The 17,599-nt window shown below is 42.0% G+C and overlaps 1 protein-coding gene and 1 long non-coding RNA gene across 8 annotated transcripts in view; one reads left to right on the forward strand and one right to left on the reverse strand.

Annotated features, from left to right (window-relative positions):
• The window catches only part of ZBTB7C (zinc finger and BTB domain containing 7C), a 161,130-nt gene that overhangs the window by 93,100 nt on the left and 50,431 nt on the right, over positions 1-17,599 (forward strand). Inside the window, exon 1 of one of the 7 annotated variants that reach the window (XM_069104641.1) lies at positions 2,124-2,381. The exons of 5 other annotated variants lie outside the window; for them this stretch is intronic. Coding sequence is in view for 1 of the 2 variants with exons in the window: in XM_069104621.1 (XP_068960722.1) it covers positions 2,623-2,645 (23 nt within the window). In the remaining variant the exon portion in view is untranslated. Of the gene's footprint in view, positions 1-2,123; positions 2,382-2,452; positions 2,646-17,599 lie in introns of those variants that run through there. One more of the 7 variants, XM_069104621.1, reaches the window with a different exon arrangement.
• The window catches only part of LOC138174380 (uncharacterized), a 36,871-nt gene that overhangs the window by 10,489 nt on the left and 8,783 nt on the right, over positions 1-17,599 (reverse strand). The gene's annotated exons all lie outside the window — the stretch shown is intronic.

Genomic DNA, 17,599 nt, shown 5'->3' on the forward strand with positions numbered 1-17,599 from the left:
TGCTGTGAATCTCAACATGTCTGGCTTGTAATATGGGGCCAACAGATGCTTTCGCCCCTTTCCCTCACTAACTACAATATTGTAAACAGGGTAAACTTTATCTATAGGTGGAACAGGCAATTTCCAAGGGGGGGGGGAAACATGGGGAAATCTGTTCCCCGTCTACTGTCCAATCATGAAATGGGACCCTTCTTGAAATAGGACATGCCCTGTCATTGGAGGAATTCAGACAAAGTGTTGATGATCACTTGTTAGGGCTACTACAGAGAGGATTCATGTTGCGTCATGGGACTAGACTAGACTGTTGTTGAGTTGTTTCAGTCGTGTCTGACTCTGTGACTTCATTTGGGGTTTTCTTGGCAAAGATACTAGAGTGGTTTACCATTTTCTTCTCCAGCTCTTTTTACAGATGAGGAAACTGAGGTAAACAGGGTAAAGTGAATTGCCCAGCGTCACACAGCTAGTAAATGTCTGAGGGGATTTGAACTTCTGTCTGACTCTAAGCCTAGCACTCCATCCCCTGCCCCTTGGATCAGAGCAGAGGTGGCAAACCCCCATCCCCACTCAGATCACAACATTCTGAGTATGGCCCAACCAGATTGAAATATAATTGGGAAATATTTAACAAGATAAATAACAATCGGATAACACATAGATCGTGTTAATATGGGATTTTCTAAGTCTACATAGGACCTACAGGATCTTTATGTACAGTTTGAGTTTTGACACCATCACACTAGAGGGCCGTTAAGGTCCCTTGAAATTCAGATTCTACCCGGTTTGTGACAACCTATTATACTGCATAGAGTGCTGGGTTTAGGGTCAAGAAGAACAGGGTCTAAATCTGTTCTCTGATATTTATTGGTTCTGTGATCCTGGGTAAGTGACAACCTCAGTGAGCTTCAGGCAGCTCCATACAAGATACCTGTTAATTCATGGACAGGAACTTCTCACTGACAGAGTAACAGGTCCTTCATGGTATGTGTGTATATGTCTATGTGTGCATGTGTGTGTGTATATATATATTTATATCTATCCATCCATCCGTCCATCTATTTATTTATCTTTCTATCTACCTATTGTCAAAATACTGGATTAACCAGACTATCCATTTCTCCAACTGTTATTCATAATGCAGTCATTTTGCCAGGAAACCATTTGGAACAGACACATTGAACTTTTGTCGGAGGAGAAAGCTAGGAACCTGGGGTGGGGAGAAGCAGAGAACCAGTGGGGATTGGGAAAAGATTGGAGGGTGTGTCCAGACACGTACAATGAAAAGGCATTTATTAGGCACCTGCTACATCCCATTCGCTATGTAGGCACTAGAAATACAAAGACAAAAATGAGACTGTCCCACTGCTCTCTTAGGGGAGTCAGCATCCCCACATATAGGTATATATAAAATACAGAGGGAGCTGGCTAGCAGAGGTTCAGTGGAATCAGCAAGATCCACCTTCAAATGCAGCCTCAGACAATTCCTAGCTGTTTGACCCTGGGCAAATCACTTAACCTCTGTCTTTCTCAGTTTCCTCAACTGTAAAATGGTAATCATGATAGTATCTATATTCCCAGGGATGTTGTGAGGATCCAATGAGATGATATTTATAAAGTCTTTTGCAAATTTCGAGGTGCCATATACTTGCTAGCTAGTAATATATACAAGGTCGTTTGGGCAGGGCTGCACTAATAGCTGGGTGGAAGCAGGAAAGGCTTTAAGCAGGAACTAGGATTTGAACTGAGATCTGAAGGAAACTAGTTCTTTGAGACAGAGGTGAGGAGGGGGAGTGTAGTCCAAGTCTGGGGGACAACCTGTGAGAAAGCACACTAAGGTGATGAAAAATGTTGCGGATGAGGTACCAAAGAAGGCCAATTTGGCTGGACCGTGGAGTGCACAAAGGGAATAATGTAGAGTGAGCCTAGAAAGGTACATTGGAGTCAGATTGTGAAAGGTTTTAAGTGCCATGCAAAGGAATTGTCCTTTGATCCTGGAGGCACTAGGGAGTCATTGGAGTTTATTAAGCAGGGGAGGGATATGGTCAGGTGTCCAATGGATCTGGCAGCTGTACGGAAGAGGGATTGAAGAGGGGAGAGGAGCGAGGCGGGGAGCCCAGTTAGGAGGCTGTTGCAATGGCCTGGCAGAACTGATTTGGGTTTGAAGGGGGAGGAGGCAGGGTTGTCAGTGTAAAGAAAAGGCAGAGGATGTGAGAGATGCTGTAGAGAGGAAACAACAAGAATTGGTGACTGATTGGATCCATGCAATGAGTGATATAGTGAGGAATTAAAGATGATTCTGGAACCCGACTGAATGGAAAGACGTGCTGCCCTTGACAGAGATGGAGGGAGATTGTCACAAAAGAGGGAAAAGAGAAAAGTCAGAGGTATGAATGTGCCTCCTTTCCTGGGGCCTCTTCTTTGGGTCCAGGAGCCTCCAGCCCACCCTTTCCCTCCAGCCCAGGAGGAAGATTTCCAGTTAGGCTAAATGTGCACAGCAGATAAAAATAACTAAAATGGTGAACTTTAACAACTCCACCCTGTACCCCCAAGGGTTTGAAGGGAGAAAATGGGGAATTTCCCTGCTCCTTTGGAACAGTGAGTGGGAGAAAGACATGCCCCTGAATAATGAGGCCGCTTTCCATCCTTAGGTAAGGTTACCCTTATCGCTGGCCTCCCTGGGGACTATGCAGATGGCCTAGAGTGCTGGGGGTGGGGGGTTGGGAGGGCCACATGTGGCCCTCTAAGTCCTCAAGTAAGACCCTTCCACTGAATCCAAACTTTACAGAATAAATCCCCTCAATAAAAGAATTTGTTCTGCAAAACTTGGACTCAGTCAAAAGGCTGCACTCAAGGACCTAGAAGGTCATGCGTGGCCTCGAGGCTGCAGGTTCCCCACCCTTGGGACCATTGAGATATCTTGCTTGGCTGCTTCTGGGACTGTATTTCTGTGGAGACCAGCATGTTATTAATAATTTGATACCTCCAAATTATAGAGGAGTGAAATGGTCAGACCTCCCATCCCCACCCCCACTCCCACTCCCAAAGATTCTCACAGATGGGAGCTCTCTGCTGGTCTGCAGGGCATTTCATCATGTGATTTACAGCTGCTGCCTTCTCCTTAGGGTCTATGAGCACAGACTACATTGAAGGGTGGGGAAAGAAGGGGGAATGTGTTGAAGAGGATGGGTGGGCCTGATTGTAACTGAAAACGGCATCCATCTATGCAGGGCCAGCCTTGTGCTTAAGCCAAGTAGACAGTAGCTTAGGTGGTATAATTTGAAGGACTTTGGGAAGGCCCCACCCTTCAAAAAATACCATGGGATCATAGGTTTAGAACTGGAAAGGAACTTTAAAAGCTATCTATTCTAACCCCCTCATTTTAAAGATGAGGAAACTCTCTCCCCTACTTATGCCAGAAATTCCATGTTGTAGAGATTCATTCTTCTGGGCTGAACATCACCTTCTCTTTAAAATGCAAATAGCCCTGCTAGGAATGAGGCAGTCCCCAATTTAGAAAGAGAACTTTTGTGCCACATAAGTTTGTTGGTAAATCAGCCATTTAGAACTTGGAATCTATTCCCCCCACAGAACCAATGGCCAAGGAAATCTTAATAAAGGGCTTAGGAAGGGAATGTTGGAGATGCTGACATCTGGCCATTTCATTGGTTTCATAAGGCTGACCCTAAACCCAGGGGCTTATGGGTTTCTCTCTTTATATCTTCTTCAGTCCCAGGCAAAATTGCCAAGTAGGCAAAATTTCAACTTTCAAGGTTCTTCTGTTCTGAACGCTCCTTTCCCTCTCTCCACCCACCCCCCTACCTAGCTTCCCAACCTTGGGCAAATGACTTAAACAACTATCTGGTTCAGTTTCCTTGTCCATAAAATGGAAATAATAATAGCACCTCATTTCCAGGATTGTTATGAGAATAGTGAGATAATGTTTATAAAGTGCTTTGTAAGCCTTAAAGCATTATATAAATGTTAGCTGTTATTATTATTATTATTAAGGAAGAAGAAACTCGTAGAGCCTTCATACTTTTAGTAGTCAGAGCATATTAAGGGATTGGGTGGAGAGGAGTCTTTCTAATCACAGGAGTATGGTTCATATTCCCCCCCCACCCCCCCCCCCCCCACACACACACTCTGACAAAGTATGTCCATCTCTGGGAATATATGAATTTTGTTTATTTGGCTAGTGATGAGTCTATCACAAAGCCAGGAAGGACACTGATTCCCAATGAGCAAAGGAATAAGCTCTATCCTTTTTCTCCTACCAAAAGGGTCAGTGCCCAAACCTGTATCAGTAGTATGAGTGGAGTGGGGAATTCAGGAGGCATCAGCTGCAGCATGTCTTCTCCCTGATTTTGTAACGTACATCACGTGTCAGTGCAACGTGGCTCCCATGTTCCATTTATATTAAACACTCTGTTGATAGTTTAATGGCTGTGGTCCTGCCTACCATGGATGCCATGATCTCCATCATTCCCCTGACTCCCTGTTCCCACTATCTTCATTCCCACCTTCTCTTTCTCGCCCTGTCATTGTAAAACTGAGAGAAATATCACTTCTTTTTTCCAATCAGTACTTTTGCTTTTGCTCCATGGCATTATGGGAAAGCAAATGCTTCCCAACTGCCATGTCTGCTGCAACAAAGAATATATGTTGCCAAACCTAGGTGGAAAATAACTGTATGAACATCCAACTTTCTTTAGGGTATGGGGGTGAGAAAGGGTATCAGTCAACCTAAGTAGAAGGGGGAGTTGGTACGTTTTGCAGTAGTTATAGACACCCCAGACTTATATCCAGACCAAGGAAGTATTTATAACTTTGTGGTTACCTTCATGTGTGCTCATGTTCACATATTTAACGCTATCAACTCCTGATCTAGTCATCCTTCCCCTTTTCAGTGTGTTGAATGTGGTTCATGAAAGAGAATTTTGCTTTGAATCAAAGTCCATACCCTGCTCAGATATTTGGAAATATTGTTCATGTAGTATTTTTGCTCCCTGAATCCTTTGCCACATTTATATAATTATTTGAAAACCATCTAAAATAAGCATGTATAATTGCTACAACACTATAAAGCCAGAAAAACTAGATGTGGGCAGTAAGGGTTTGCAGAATCCAAACCATAAACCAGGATGGAGAGAGCTGCTACAGAGATCAAAATAAGAACAGAAGAACAAGTTAAGAACGTGGTCCAGGCCTAGACAACAGAAAGAAGCCATAGGCTGCAGTGGAGCAGCAAGGAGGGAGGAGGCCAGATAGTTATGGAGGGGCATAGTGGAAAGGAAACTTCATCAGGAGTTAGAGGAGATGAGGGTTTGAATCCAAGCTCTGCTCCCTGAATGATTTTGGATAGGTCACTTAATTACTCTGTGTACTCAGGTAAAATTAGGGGACTAGGGCTAAGACCTTCGATTGTGGTGACCTCATAGAACGGTACCAGAGCTTTCTGGGGTCCTGCATTAGGGCCATAACCTTCTGGAATGTTACTCAAAAGAATGCCAAAGGGACAGCTAGGTGGCACAATGCATAGAGCACCAACCCTGAAGTCAGGAGGACCTGAGTTCAAATGTGACCTCAGACACTTACTAGCTATGTGACTCTGGCTAAGTCATTTAACCTTGATTGCCTCCCAAAACAAAACAAAATGAAAAGAATGCCATAAAAGAATCAAGAATCATAGTGTCTCATAGTTGGAAGTGACCTCAAAAGATGGCTTTCAGCTTCCACTGGATGGAGAACAGCTGATACTCAGTTACACCCCTTTAAAGCAATGAGGCTTTACCATGGACCAAAGAGAAATATCCAAACCAGAATTTCCCCAGCAAGTGGTGCCGATTTGTGACTGAATTTCCAACATAGCCTGCAATTCCATGGCTCCATTCACAAGCAGTTCTCACCTCAAATAGCACCAGGCACAGATTAGGTGCTCAAATCAATATTTGATTCAGCAGTTACTTATTGATGGTTATGAGTCGAACTGGGATTGTCCTTTGTCTTTCTTTGCATCCCCAGCATTTAGCACAGTGCCTGGCACATCAATAAATGCTTATTGACTGTTTCAATGACAGCACATTTGACTGATCAGAAGACACTGTGATGTAATGGAAAGAGCACTGGATCTGGGAGCAGAGGCACTAGGTTCAGATCTTGGCTCAGCTACTTACTACCTTGAGTGAATCATTTCATTTCTTTGGACCTCAGTTTCTCCTTCTGTAAAATGATGGGATTTAGCATACATGACTTCTAAGTCCCCTTCAAGCACTAAATTTTACAAGCCCATGATGGACTGAGGCAAAGTAGGCTGAGTTTCTCTGTCGTTCCCTTTCCTGAGAGCATCCCTCCTGTCCCCATCGAGTCATTCATTACAGACTCCAAATCATCTGGACGATCTGGGCTCTGCTCAGCCGATTTCCTTTAAGCTGTGCATCAGCCACTCAGGTTTTAAATCTGTATTACTCCCACCTGTGTCCTTGCTCTCCCCTTGAAGCTCTCCCCTTGAAGCTCCCCCATAGAAGGAAGCACAGGATTTAGAGAGGCATGAGACCTTAAGAAATCATTTAGCTGAGCCCCTTCATTGTGGAGGTGTGGTGCAGTGGGGGTGAAGCCACTTCCCCAAGGTCACACAGGCAATAAGTAGCAGAGCCTGCATTTGAGGTAGGGATTTTTTTGTCTCTAAATCTAGGGCTTTTTCTGCTCTCTGACTCTTGCCTCCCCTATCTTGCATCTCATCTCCTCAGTCAGAATTATTGCGTCTTTTATAAAGAAGAAAAGGCAGCATCTGTGATGGAACTAGCCCTTGGCTTACAGTCAGAAGACTGAGCTTCACTGCCTGGCCATGGGACCTTGGGCAGATCTCTTTTCACCTTTCTCAGACTTAGGTTCTTCACCTGTAAAATGGGACTAATAATAATTACAACAACAATAAAAACATTGCCTCCCCCATAAAGTTTACAAACTTAAGCACTGGAGAAATAGAAGTGATCATGATTTCATAGTGACAGCTAGCTAATCCCATATCCTAATATCCTGACAGCCTTGATGCTTTCCAAAGAAGAGAGGGCTAATGGAGGCTACATATGCCACAGGGTCATCTCACCTTTCCCGGGAATAATGTGAACATTTGAATAATGGTTTTGTGGAGACAGTAAACACCAGATTTGCTGTCTAGCACAACAAAATTCAGGTATAGTGGGAGAGCTACTGAACTTGAAATTAGAAAGGCCTGAGATTGAATAGTGCCTCAGTCACTTACTAGACGTGAGACCCAGGGTAAATGACTTAATCCACCTTGATGCCTCAGTTTCCTCATCTGTAAATGAAGATGATAATAGCATCTACCTCACAAGGTTTTGTGGAGGAACACATGTGATAATAAATGTAGAATTTTTAGAACCTTAATGTGCTATGTAAATATAAATGTTTGCTATAGAAATTTTTGATAGAAATTTCAGGCCAGGTAGAAAGAAAAGTCACTTATATCTGGTGGGAAGGAGAATACTTTGAAACATGCAGTCAAAGCATTGTGAACAACCTCAAGTCACCTCATCAAGGCAGCTAGTTTTTTTCAAATGCTTTATTAACTTCTGATTTACATCATTCATTTCCGCCAGATTTTGAGTTACAAATTTTCTCCCCGTTTTTCCCCTACCCACCGCCCCAAAATAGCAGTCCCACAGGATATCCCCTCCTCCAATCTGCTCTCTCCCATACTTTCCCCCATACCCCTTTTCGACTTTTCCAGTGGATCTCTATGCCCTAGTGCCTGTATATCTTATTTCCCAATTACATGTAAAATAGTATTGATAATAGTATATACATATATATACATACATACATATTTGAATATTTGATTTCAAAACTTTGAATTCCAGATTCATTCCCTTCCTCCCTTGTCACCCACCCTTACTGGGAAGATATGCAGTTCAGTGTAGGTTGTACATGTGTGGCTAATGCAAAATCATAACATAGTAGATATATTGTAAAAGACTGACTATATTTCCCTCCCTCCTATCCCACCTCCCACTTGTTCTATTCTCTATTTTGATCCCGTCCCTTTTCAAAAGTGGGTGCTCCCAACTTCCCTCCCCCCCAGCCTGCCCTCCCTTCCATCATCCCCCCTCTCATCCCCTTCCCCCCCTACTCTCCTGTAGGCAAGGCAGCTATTTTGTGGTCCTGATATAAAATGAACTAGTATCCAGTGAATGATCATCTCTTATAATTAAGCCCAGATTAGGCATCCAGGTCACTAATACTCATTCAGATAATGGTTCATCTCTTTTGTTGGGTTTGGCTTCACCTACCTTCACACAACTGCTTATGTTTGTCCTTAAGGACCAAAGATCAGCAGCAGCAGCAACAAACATTTATTAAGCATCTACTCTGTGCCTAGCTCTGTGTTAAGCCCTGTGAAGGTATAAAGAGGTAGAAGATATAGACCCTGCCCTCAAAGGACCATCCTCTAAAACCAGTACCCATCAGCTGTGGCGTTTCTTCTCCCATCTCCCCTTTTCTCTCCATTCTCTGCGTATTTCTTCTTCTCTTTCTTCCCTTTTCTTACTTATCCTCCTTTTCTTCTCATCCTTCTCATCCCTTCTTTTGTCCTACTTCTCTGCTCTCCTCTGCCCTATGGTCCATGAGAAGTCAATGAGGCGGTGATCAAGCATAGCATCCCTGACTGTCTTCCAGCCTTTTTTAAAAAGCCACAAAGTGACAGAATTCAATGCTTCCTGAAGTGATTCATTCTATTGTTGGGCAGCTTGGATTATTGTAAAGTTTTTTCATATGCTGGGCTGACATTCTCCCTTGCCTGACTTCCACCCACTGCTACTAGTTGTTGCTTTTAGAACTTAACAGTGGATTCCCTTGCCTACATGACAGCCCTTCAGATGTTTGCAGATAACGATTGTGTATCCCCTAAATTTTGTGATTTCCAGATTTCTCACCATCCTGGTCACCTCCCTCTGGATATGCTTTAGTTTGCTCTTTCAAATGTCGTGCTCAGAATTGCACATGATGCCCCAGATGGGAGTCACTGACAGAATGCTGTTATTTCCTTTGGGCATTAGACCTGGTGATAGAGTGGCTTTTGTAAAGAAAAGGAAGCATAGAAGGATTAGCCAGCCAGCAATGGGGCATCCAAAGAAGATGGTTTTCTATGGATGTAGTCCTGCCTTTCTTTAGTCATCTGATCTTCTCCTAGTCATCATGTCCACATCATGCTTCTGACATTCTGGCCTCCATCTTTATCTCTACCCTTTATACAAACACTCTTGGACTCTGCCCCCTTGAAACACCAGGCACTGATAAATGAAATGTTGTTTTACCTTCCCTGGAACTGGGTCTCTATGTCAATTCCTGGCCACCATTTCCAAACCATACCCTGCCTCATTACCCCCCTGTGAATAGCTATCATCTTATAGTAAATGGGGAATGTGTAAGAATTGTTCTCTCCTCTAAATGAGGTCCAAGCCATCCCATTCATCATCATCTGTTTATAGGTATGATCTGGTCATAAGTTTAGAGCTGGAAAGGATCTTTGTTCAATCTTGTCATTTTCTAGCTCATAATAATAATAATAACAATAACATTTTTTCTAGAATTTCCTAGAGGACCAGAGAAGTTCAATGACTAGACAAGATTACCCAGGTAATGAGTGACAGAGGCAGGCTTCAAACCCAGGCCCTCTTTATCTCAAATCCAATATTCTTTCCACCACCCCTGCTGAAGGAACTGAGTCATCAAGACATCAGCTTTTCCCCTCAGTTGCCCAGATGAGTACACTCATGAACAAAACAGAATATAGAATCTATTTTTTATTGTTGTCCAGTCATGTTGGACTCTTTGTGACCCTATTTGCAAAGATACTGAAGTAGTTTGCCATTTCCTTCTCCACCTCATTTTATAGATGAGGAAACTGAAGCAAACAGGATTAAGTGACTTGCCCAGGGTCTCACAGCTAGGAAGTGCCTGAGACCAGATTTGAACTCAGGAAGATAAATCTTCCTGACTCCAGGCCAGGCATTCTGTGCATTGTGCCACCTAGCTGCATATCAGAATCTATGGCTGGACAAAACTTCAAAGCTCATCTACTCTAATCCCTTCATTTTGCATTTAAAGTAACTGAGGTCCTGAGAGCTGAAGAGACTCTCCCAAAGTCGAAAGAGCATTTGCAGTCATGTCCTCTGTCTCTGAACCTAGGGCCTTTTTTCTCCTCCAAATGATATTGTGTTCATAAAGCACTTAGGACAGTGCCTGACACATAGTAGGTCCATAATAATGCTTACTCCCTTTCCTCTTCTCCACCTGCCCCCTCCTCTTCCCCCCCCCCCCATCTGCTCTTTGATCTGTGTTTCTGACATGAGTAGCACTTATATTGGAGCGCTGTCAGGCAGAAGGATTCCTTAGGAATCCCTTTATCCTAATTTATCACTTGTTTGACCAGATGAAAGGAGACTTTCGATTTTTCCTTAGGAGATTTAATGCCAGTCTACTTTATCGCTGCCGTCTCTCCCCTTTGCCTACTGAGTAAGAGCATCCAGCCCCGTCTGCCTGGTGTGGTGCTGGCTGTCATTACCATCCGAGCAAAGTATTGAAATAAGCACTTCATTTTGACCAAGGGCTTCATTACCCTTTAATAGTTATGCTCGCTGTTGTAAAACATTATTTCCTCCTCATGAAAATTGAGGTGACATAGCAGCCAGTGAAGGTAAAAGTGCCCCAAAGCCTGGTCAATCAGTCCATCAAATGATAATTATTGAGAATTACTCTCATAGAGGCTCTGGGCTAGGTGACAAAGAAGTACAAGACAGCTCAAATCTCTGCCCTCAAGGGGTTTACAATCTAGTTGTTAAAAGCCTTGAAACCTTAGTGCAATTTGAAGGTTTAATAATTTATGAAAGCTTTCTCTCTCTGTCTCTGTTTCTCTCTCTCTGTCTCTGTTTCTCTCTCTCTGTCTCTATTTCTCTGTCTCTGTCTCTGTCTCTGTCTCTCTCTCTCTCTCTCTCTCTCTCTCTCTCTCTCTCTCTCTCCCCCTCTCCCTGCCTTCCTTTCTTTTTCTTTTTTCCTTCCTTCCTTCCTTCCTTCCTTCCTTCCTTCCTTCCTTCCTTCCTTCCTTCCTTCCTTCTTCCTTTTTCTTTCCTTCCATAGCTTATTAAAGCTTAACACTGAACTAAGACTTTTGGGACATGCTGTATAATGTATAAATAATATATACATTATATATATATATATATCAAATACATTATGACACACATATACACAGAGAAACACACACAATTTAAAAGCCAACTTTTAGAAAGTAGCAGATGGTAAATGTCAAATGAGGAGTATTGACAGTAAATGAATTCAGAGAAGGGAGCATACACTTTGGGCTAGGCTTGTCAAGGAAGGCTTCCCCAGAGACTTATGGCTTGATCTGTACTTGGGGGCAGAGGAGGCTCTCTAGACAGGAGGAATTTGAAAAGTAGCAGTAGGAATTTATAAGGTGTGCTGCAAGAAATGGGAGAAAGACCCATATGTACAAAAATGTTTATAGCAGCTCTTTTTGTGGTGGCAAAGAATTGGAAATTAAAGGGGTGCCCATCAATTGGGGAATGGCTGAACAAGTTGTGGTATATGCATGCTATGGAATACTATTGTGCTATACGAAACGAGGAGCAGGCAGTCTTCATATTTACCTGGAGAGGCTTAAATGAACTGATGCTGAGTGAGAAGAGCAGAACCAGGAGAAATTTGTACACAGTTACAGACACAACGTATGTGTGATGACCAACTTTGATAGACTGGACTCTTCTCAGCAATGCAGTGATACAAGTCAATCCCAAAAGACTCATGATGGAGAGAAATATGTGTACCCAGAGAAAGAACTAAGTTTATATCCAGGTGGAAGCAAAATACCTGATCTTTTTCATTCTCTTATTTGGTTTTATGTCCTCTTTACCATTTGTCATTCCATCTGATACAATCCGTCTTTATAACCTGACTAATGTATAATGTGAAAGTATTTACAGATCCTATACTTGAGTATAAGCCGCCATGGGGGGGAAGGGAGAGAGGGGGACAAAATGTGAAATTCAAGGAATTGAATCCTGTAAACTAAAAGGAAATAAACAAATTAATAAAAAAAATTTTTTTAAATAAGGTGTGCTGGAGGGATAGTGAATGGATCAATCTAAAGAAAGAGGGGGAATCAAACTTAGGTTGTGTTTTCTTTTCAAAATATATTTTCTTTTCTTTTTATTTTAATTACCAAGCAATTTTTTTTCCCTCTCTTATTTCTGTCCACCCACTAGAAAGGAAGGAAGAAAGGAAAGGCTATGAAAGAAAGAAAGGGAGGAATGCAGGACAGGGCAGGGCAGGAAGGGAGGAAGGAAAGAGGGAGTGAGGGAAGGAAGAGAGAAAAGGAAGGAGGGAGAGAGGGAAGCAAAGGAAGAAAGGAAGGGAAGGAGGGAGATACAAGAAAGGAAAGAAGGGAGGAGGAAAGAAGGGAAGGGAGGAAGGTGTGATGTTAATGGGATTTAAGATCTTCTCCACCCATTAATAGGCCTTAATTGGAGCCTATTAAGGGAAGCTTGCTTAGGGGAGGCTTGCTTATAGGAAGGCTTTCACACCTTTTGCTAATTTCTAATTAGGCACTAAGTCACCAGGGTTATGATGCCTTCTGGCTCTGAGAAGTGTATATATACTCTGAGTTGGTATTTTGCTTTGGGGGTTCGCTTATGAGAAGGATCTTGTGATTCCCTGGTTGTGATTCTGAGTGGCCTTATGTTCAGAGCATCCTTCCTGCTCATATGTAAAGGTTCTCTCGATCCAGGGATGTATGTAAATTGTATAGAAATATTGCTTTAATTCAGGTAGTCAGAGCCCTGTCTATAGGTCTTTATTTCTCTGTTTGTATTTTCTCTGAAGTTCATTCAGGGTGTTAACTTTTCCCCTGAACTAGTGAATATAATTTTAAAAAGATTGTTGACCCCTTAAACAGCTATCTTTCCCAGTAAAACAGATCTAAGAAGCTGTACTAGCAGTTATCCTGGGTATTCCAGTGTTGTTGCCACTACAGAAGGGAAGAAGGGAGAAGGGAAGGAGAAGGAAGAGAAGGAGGGAGGGAGGGAGGGAGGAAGAAAACACCCTCTAACCTTCTTGCTCCTTTATTCAACTCCCCTTTAAGACTTGCATACTATGAAAGGCAGCATGATATAGTAGGAAGAACCTTTGATCTGTATGCAGTCAGAGAATCTGTGTTCAAATTTTGCCTTGGCTCCTTACAACCTATGTGACCTTGGGCAAATCACATGTGCACTCTGTACCTCAGTTTCGTAATCTGTAAATGTACAATCTATGACAGGGCTATACCAGATGGTCTCAGAGGAACCATCATTTCTAGTTCTACTTCCCTTCAAACTAGATTGCTCACTCCCGTGTCTGGAGTGCACACTGATCTCCTACTTTCCTCATAGTGCTTACATGGGTGGGCTGGCAAACCTAGTTCATTGGAGTCTTCGCTCTTTCAGGGAGGATTCCCAGGGTCAGGTAATCAACAGCAAGTACAATCCATCCAATAAAAGGAAGATTATAAAGAGAGATCTGCAGTCCAGGAAGGGTCAGTGCCGGGTGGAGGGAGCTAAGTAAATGAGTATAGAATGTCTGGACTCTGGTGTTCAGTGGTGATGTGACCCAATGTTGTAGTAGAAAAAACAATGACCTTGGAGTCCAGTGTTTGGTTTATAGCACTGCTACTGTTAGACTATAGGTAAGTCATTTCCATTCTCTGAACATTTTCCTCAGCAATAAAATGAGAATGACCTATATTTAATACCTGCCTTCAGGATGCTTGCAAGAAAAATGCTTTGTTACTATCACAGGAGAGCCTCTGCATTGTGGCAGAGAACATACCTCCTCTCTCCCTATTATCTATCTCTCTTTTTAAAAATAGTTTTTATTGCTGTCTTTGGTTTTTACATCACCTAAATTTTCCCCTGTATTCCTCTCCCTCCTTACCCCTCCCAGAGAGCCATCTCATGTAATAAAAATATCTTTGAAAAGGAAAAAAAGAACAAGAGAAAAAATAATCATCAAAATCAATAAATTCATTGAAAAAATCTGAAAATATATGCAATATTCTATACCCATGGACCTCCCACCTCTGCAAAGGAAGGGAAGTCTCTTCTCATATCTTTTCTTCAGGCCATGCTTGTTCTTTGTAATTTTGTAACATTCACCTCCAGCTATTTTATGGTGGTTGTTCTTTCCATTTACATTGTAATCTTTGTGTATATTTTTTCCTTTGCTCTGCTTATTTCACTCTGCCTCAGTTCATCTAAGTCTTTTCTTTCATCACATTTGTCATTTCTTAAAGCAAAGTAATATTCCATTATATCCGTGTGCCACATTTGTTTAATCATTTCCCAAATGATGGGCATCTACTTCGTTTCTAATTCTTTGCTACTTCAAAAGGTGCTGCTATAAGTATTTTGATATATATGGAAATTTTCTTTTTTATCAATGACCTCCTTGGAGTATATGACTCCTAGCAATGGATTCTGTGGATCAGAGGGTATGGACATTGTAGTCACGTTGCATATTTTCAGATTGCTTTTAAATGATTGCACTAATTCATCATTCCACTAGCAATGCCAGGGTACCCATCTTCCCACAGCTCCTTCAACATTGACTATTCCCATCTTTTGACATCTTTTTCAGTTTTCTAGGTGTTGGGTGAACTTAGTGATTTGGAAGATTCTTTCACATAATTGTTAATTTTTGCAATTCTCTGGGGGGGTTTTGAAACCTATTTGTTCATGTCCTTTGCCCATCTATCTATTCCCCTATTATCTCTTAATTCATTGCTGTCCTTATTGAAATCCTTTCTATTCTTCATGGTCAAACTCAGGAGCCACTTCCTCCATGAAGTCTTCTCTGACTACCTAAGATTATTCCCCTAATTTTCATTATGGTTATTTGTGCACATGTCTCATTTTCTCCAGTGACTAAATTCTTTACAGAAAGAAACTATGTTCTGGCCCCAGCACATAGTTCACTGTAGTAAGAGCTCAGTTCAGTATAATTCTTCATTGAATTGAATTGAACTGCACTGATTTGCTCAGCACACCCTCAGTATTTACCTTCAGTTCATTTCTAAGTACCCTGATTTCATTTTCTTCATGTGACCCTTCCATCTAGCCTTTGTTCCTTTTGTATCTACCTCAAGTCTAGCCCTACTTCTTTTTTTTTCAAATTTTTCTTTCATTTAGTCAATTCGTTTTTATAAGCACGTATTGTCTTTCCCACCCACTACCCTCTCCCAGTAGAATAGTTACATGAAACCCTCCTAACAAATATGCAGAGCCCAGCAAAACAAGTTCCCACGTTGGCAGTGTCCAAGACGCTATGTCTCATCCTGCATTTTAAATCCATCACCTCTCTGGCAGGTGGTGGGTGGCGTGTTTTACCTTCAGACCTCTGGTTTATCATTCAATTGATCAGTTTTAAAATCTGTCAAAGTTGTCTTTCTCAATAATGCTGTTGTCATTGTGTGCATTGTCCTGGTTCTGCTCACTTTACTCTGCATTAGCTCATAAGGATCTTTCCAGTTTCCTCTCAAACTGTCCATTTCATCATATCTTATGGCACAATGCTGTTCTATTACAGCTGTATATCATCACTTGGTTAGCCCTGCCCCAGTAGAAGGGCGCTCCCTTAGTTTCCAGTGTTTTCTAGCCCCACTTCTTGTAGCTGTACAATGCTACACCCAATCATTCTTGTTGACTGACAAGCTGATTAAGTAGCTAAAGGACAAATTCTCAGGCAGTGCTAGCCCACAAAGTAGCTAAAGAGTGTCTTTTGCTATAAAACCCTGTCCCCTTTCTAAAACTCCCATTCTCCTCTTCCCCCACCTTCCCACAGGTGCCTGGTGCCTTCTTGCTACATACTTGTTATTGTCCCCTATACCTACAAGCTCCCCTGATACCCTTCCCCTTCTTTAAATCCTTATCTTCGTTCAAGACTCACTTTAGGTACACTTTCTGTGAGAAAACTTGCCTGATTCCCTGTTTTCCCTCCTCAAATAACCTTGTTTACTTGTCTATGTCCTTGTAGAATTGTAAACTCTATAAGGGGAAGGATTGTTTCCTTTTTGTATTTCTACCCCTCACTACCAATGCTTATGCTACTGTCATCCCCATAATATACATTTAATAAGGGATTGTTGAATTAGAGTCACCTGTGGTAGCCTGCCCTTCCCTTTTGTACTTAGGCTTTACAATAGCCTTTGACACCTCCACCTCCATATGTGTGTGTGTGTGTGTGTGTGCGCGCGCGCATAATTTCTAAAGTCCCATCTAGTTAGGAAGATTTTTTAAATTCTTCAATTTTATTAAATTCATTCACACTAAGGTGTGAACGGATGGCAGCTTAATCTTTTAATTCATGAATCTTTAATAGTGTAACAAAGTAAACTGAAGGATTTTAGGCAAATGAGGAAGAGGGGTTTTTTAGGAGTTGGTGGAGAAGAGGGAGGAACTAAAGTAGGCCTTCCTAAGCCTCTAAAATAATAGAATCCTGATTAAACTTGGCTGTGTAGCACTCTCACTTCCAGTAGGTTCTATGCTATTTTATTTTGCGTAGAGACAGCATTGAACTCCAAGCAATCAGGAGAGTTGGGTTTCAGTCTAGACTTACCGTAAATTAGTTTTGTGACCTTGGGGAAGTCACTTCCCCTTTATAGCTTTATGTAGATTTCCACATGGGCAAAAGGAAGAGGGTTGGATTAGAATTAGGAGTTCTTAGCATATTGTTCATGACCTTTTAAAAAAAATCAATGACTGGACTTCAATATAATTTATTTCCTTTGTAATCCTATGCATTTTACTTTATGCATTTAAAAACATTCTGAGAAGGGTTCATAGGTTTCACCAGGCTGCCAGAAGGGTCCGTGATTCAAATTAGGCTAAGAATCCCTAGAACAGATGATCTCTAAAGTAACTTGCGGCTCTGAAGATTTTTAAGCTCTTCAATTTTATTCACGTTATTCACGTCATTCATGCGAAGATGTGGATGAATGGCTGCTTAATTTGTTCATTCATGAATCTCTACTAGTGTAACCAAGTCAACAGAAGGATTTTAGACAAATGAGGAAGAGGGTTTTATTAGGAGTTTGTGGAGAGGAGGGGGGAACTGAAGTGGGCTTTCCTAACCCTCTAAAATAACCAGGTCTCCTCTACCAACTACCCCATGTGGTCTCTCATTGCACACGTATGATGTCCACACTGATGCTCCTGGTTCTATGTTCTTGGGCAAGTCTCTTACTCTCTCTAGGCTTCAATCTCTTAATCTACAGAGAGATGGCCTGGGTGATTTCAGAGATCCCTTCTGTTTGTGTCTATGATTCTATGAGTGATCTTATTACGTTACAGGATTGGGAGGGCATGGTTCTGTGTGAGGCACTGGGGGAAACACAAAGATGCCTAAGACAAGGCCCCTGTCTTTAAGAAACTCCAAATCTAGTTGAGGAAGCAAAATCCAGGCACATAAGATGGCAGTCGGCCATAGAAGATGGCCTTCCTCTGCTTTTCATGCACACACTAGGCACCTGCTCGTG

This window comes from Petaurus breviceps, unplaced genomic scaffold (assembly GCF_028583685.1).
Source record: "Petaurus breviceps papuanus isolate PSGF00001 unplaced genomic scaffold, PetGlider_PUasm1.0 131, whole genome shotgun sequence".
Lineage (NCBI taxonomy): Eukaryota > Metazoa > Chordata > Mammalia > Diprotodontia > Petauridae > Petaurus > Petaurus breviceps.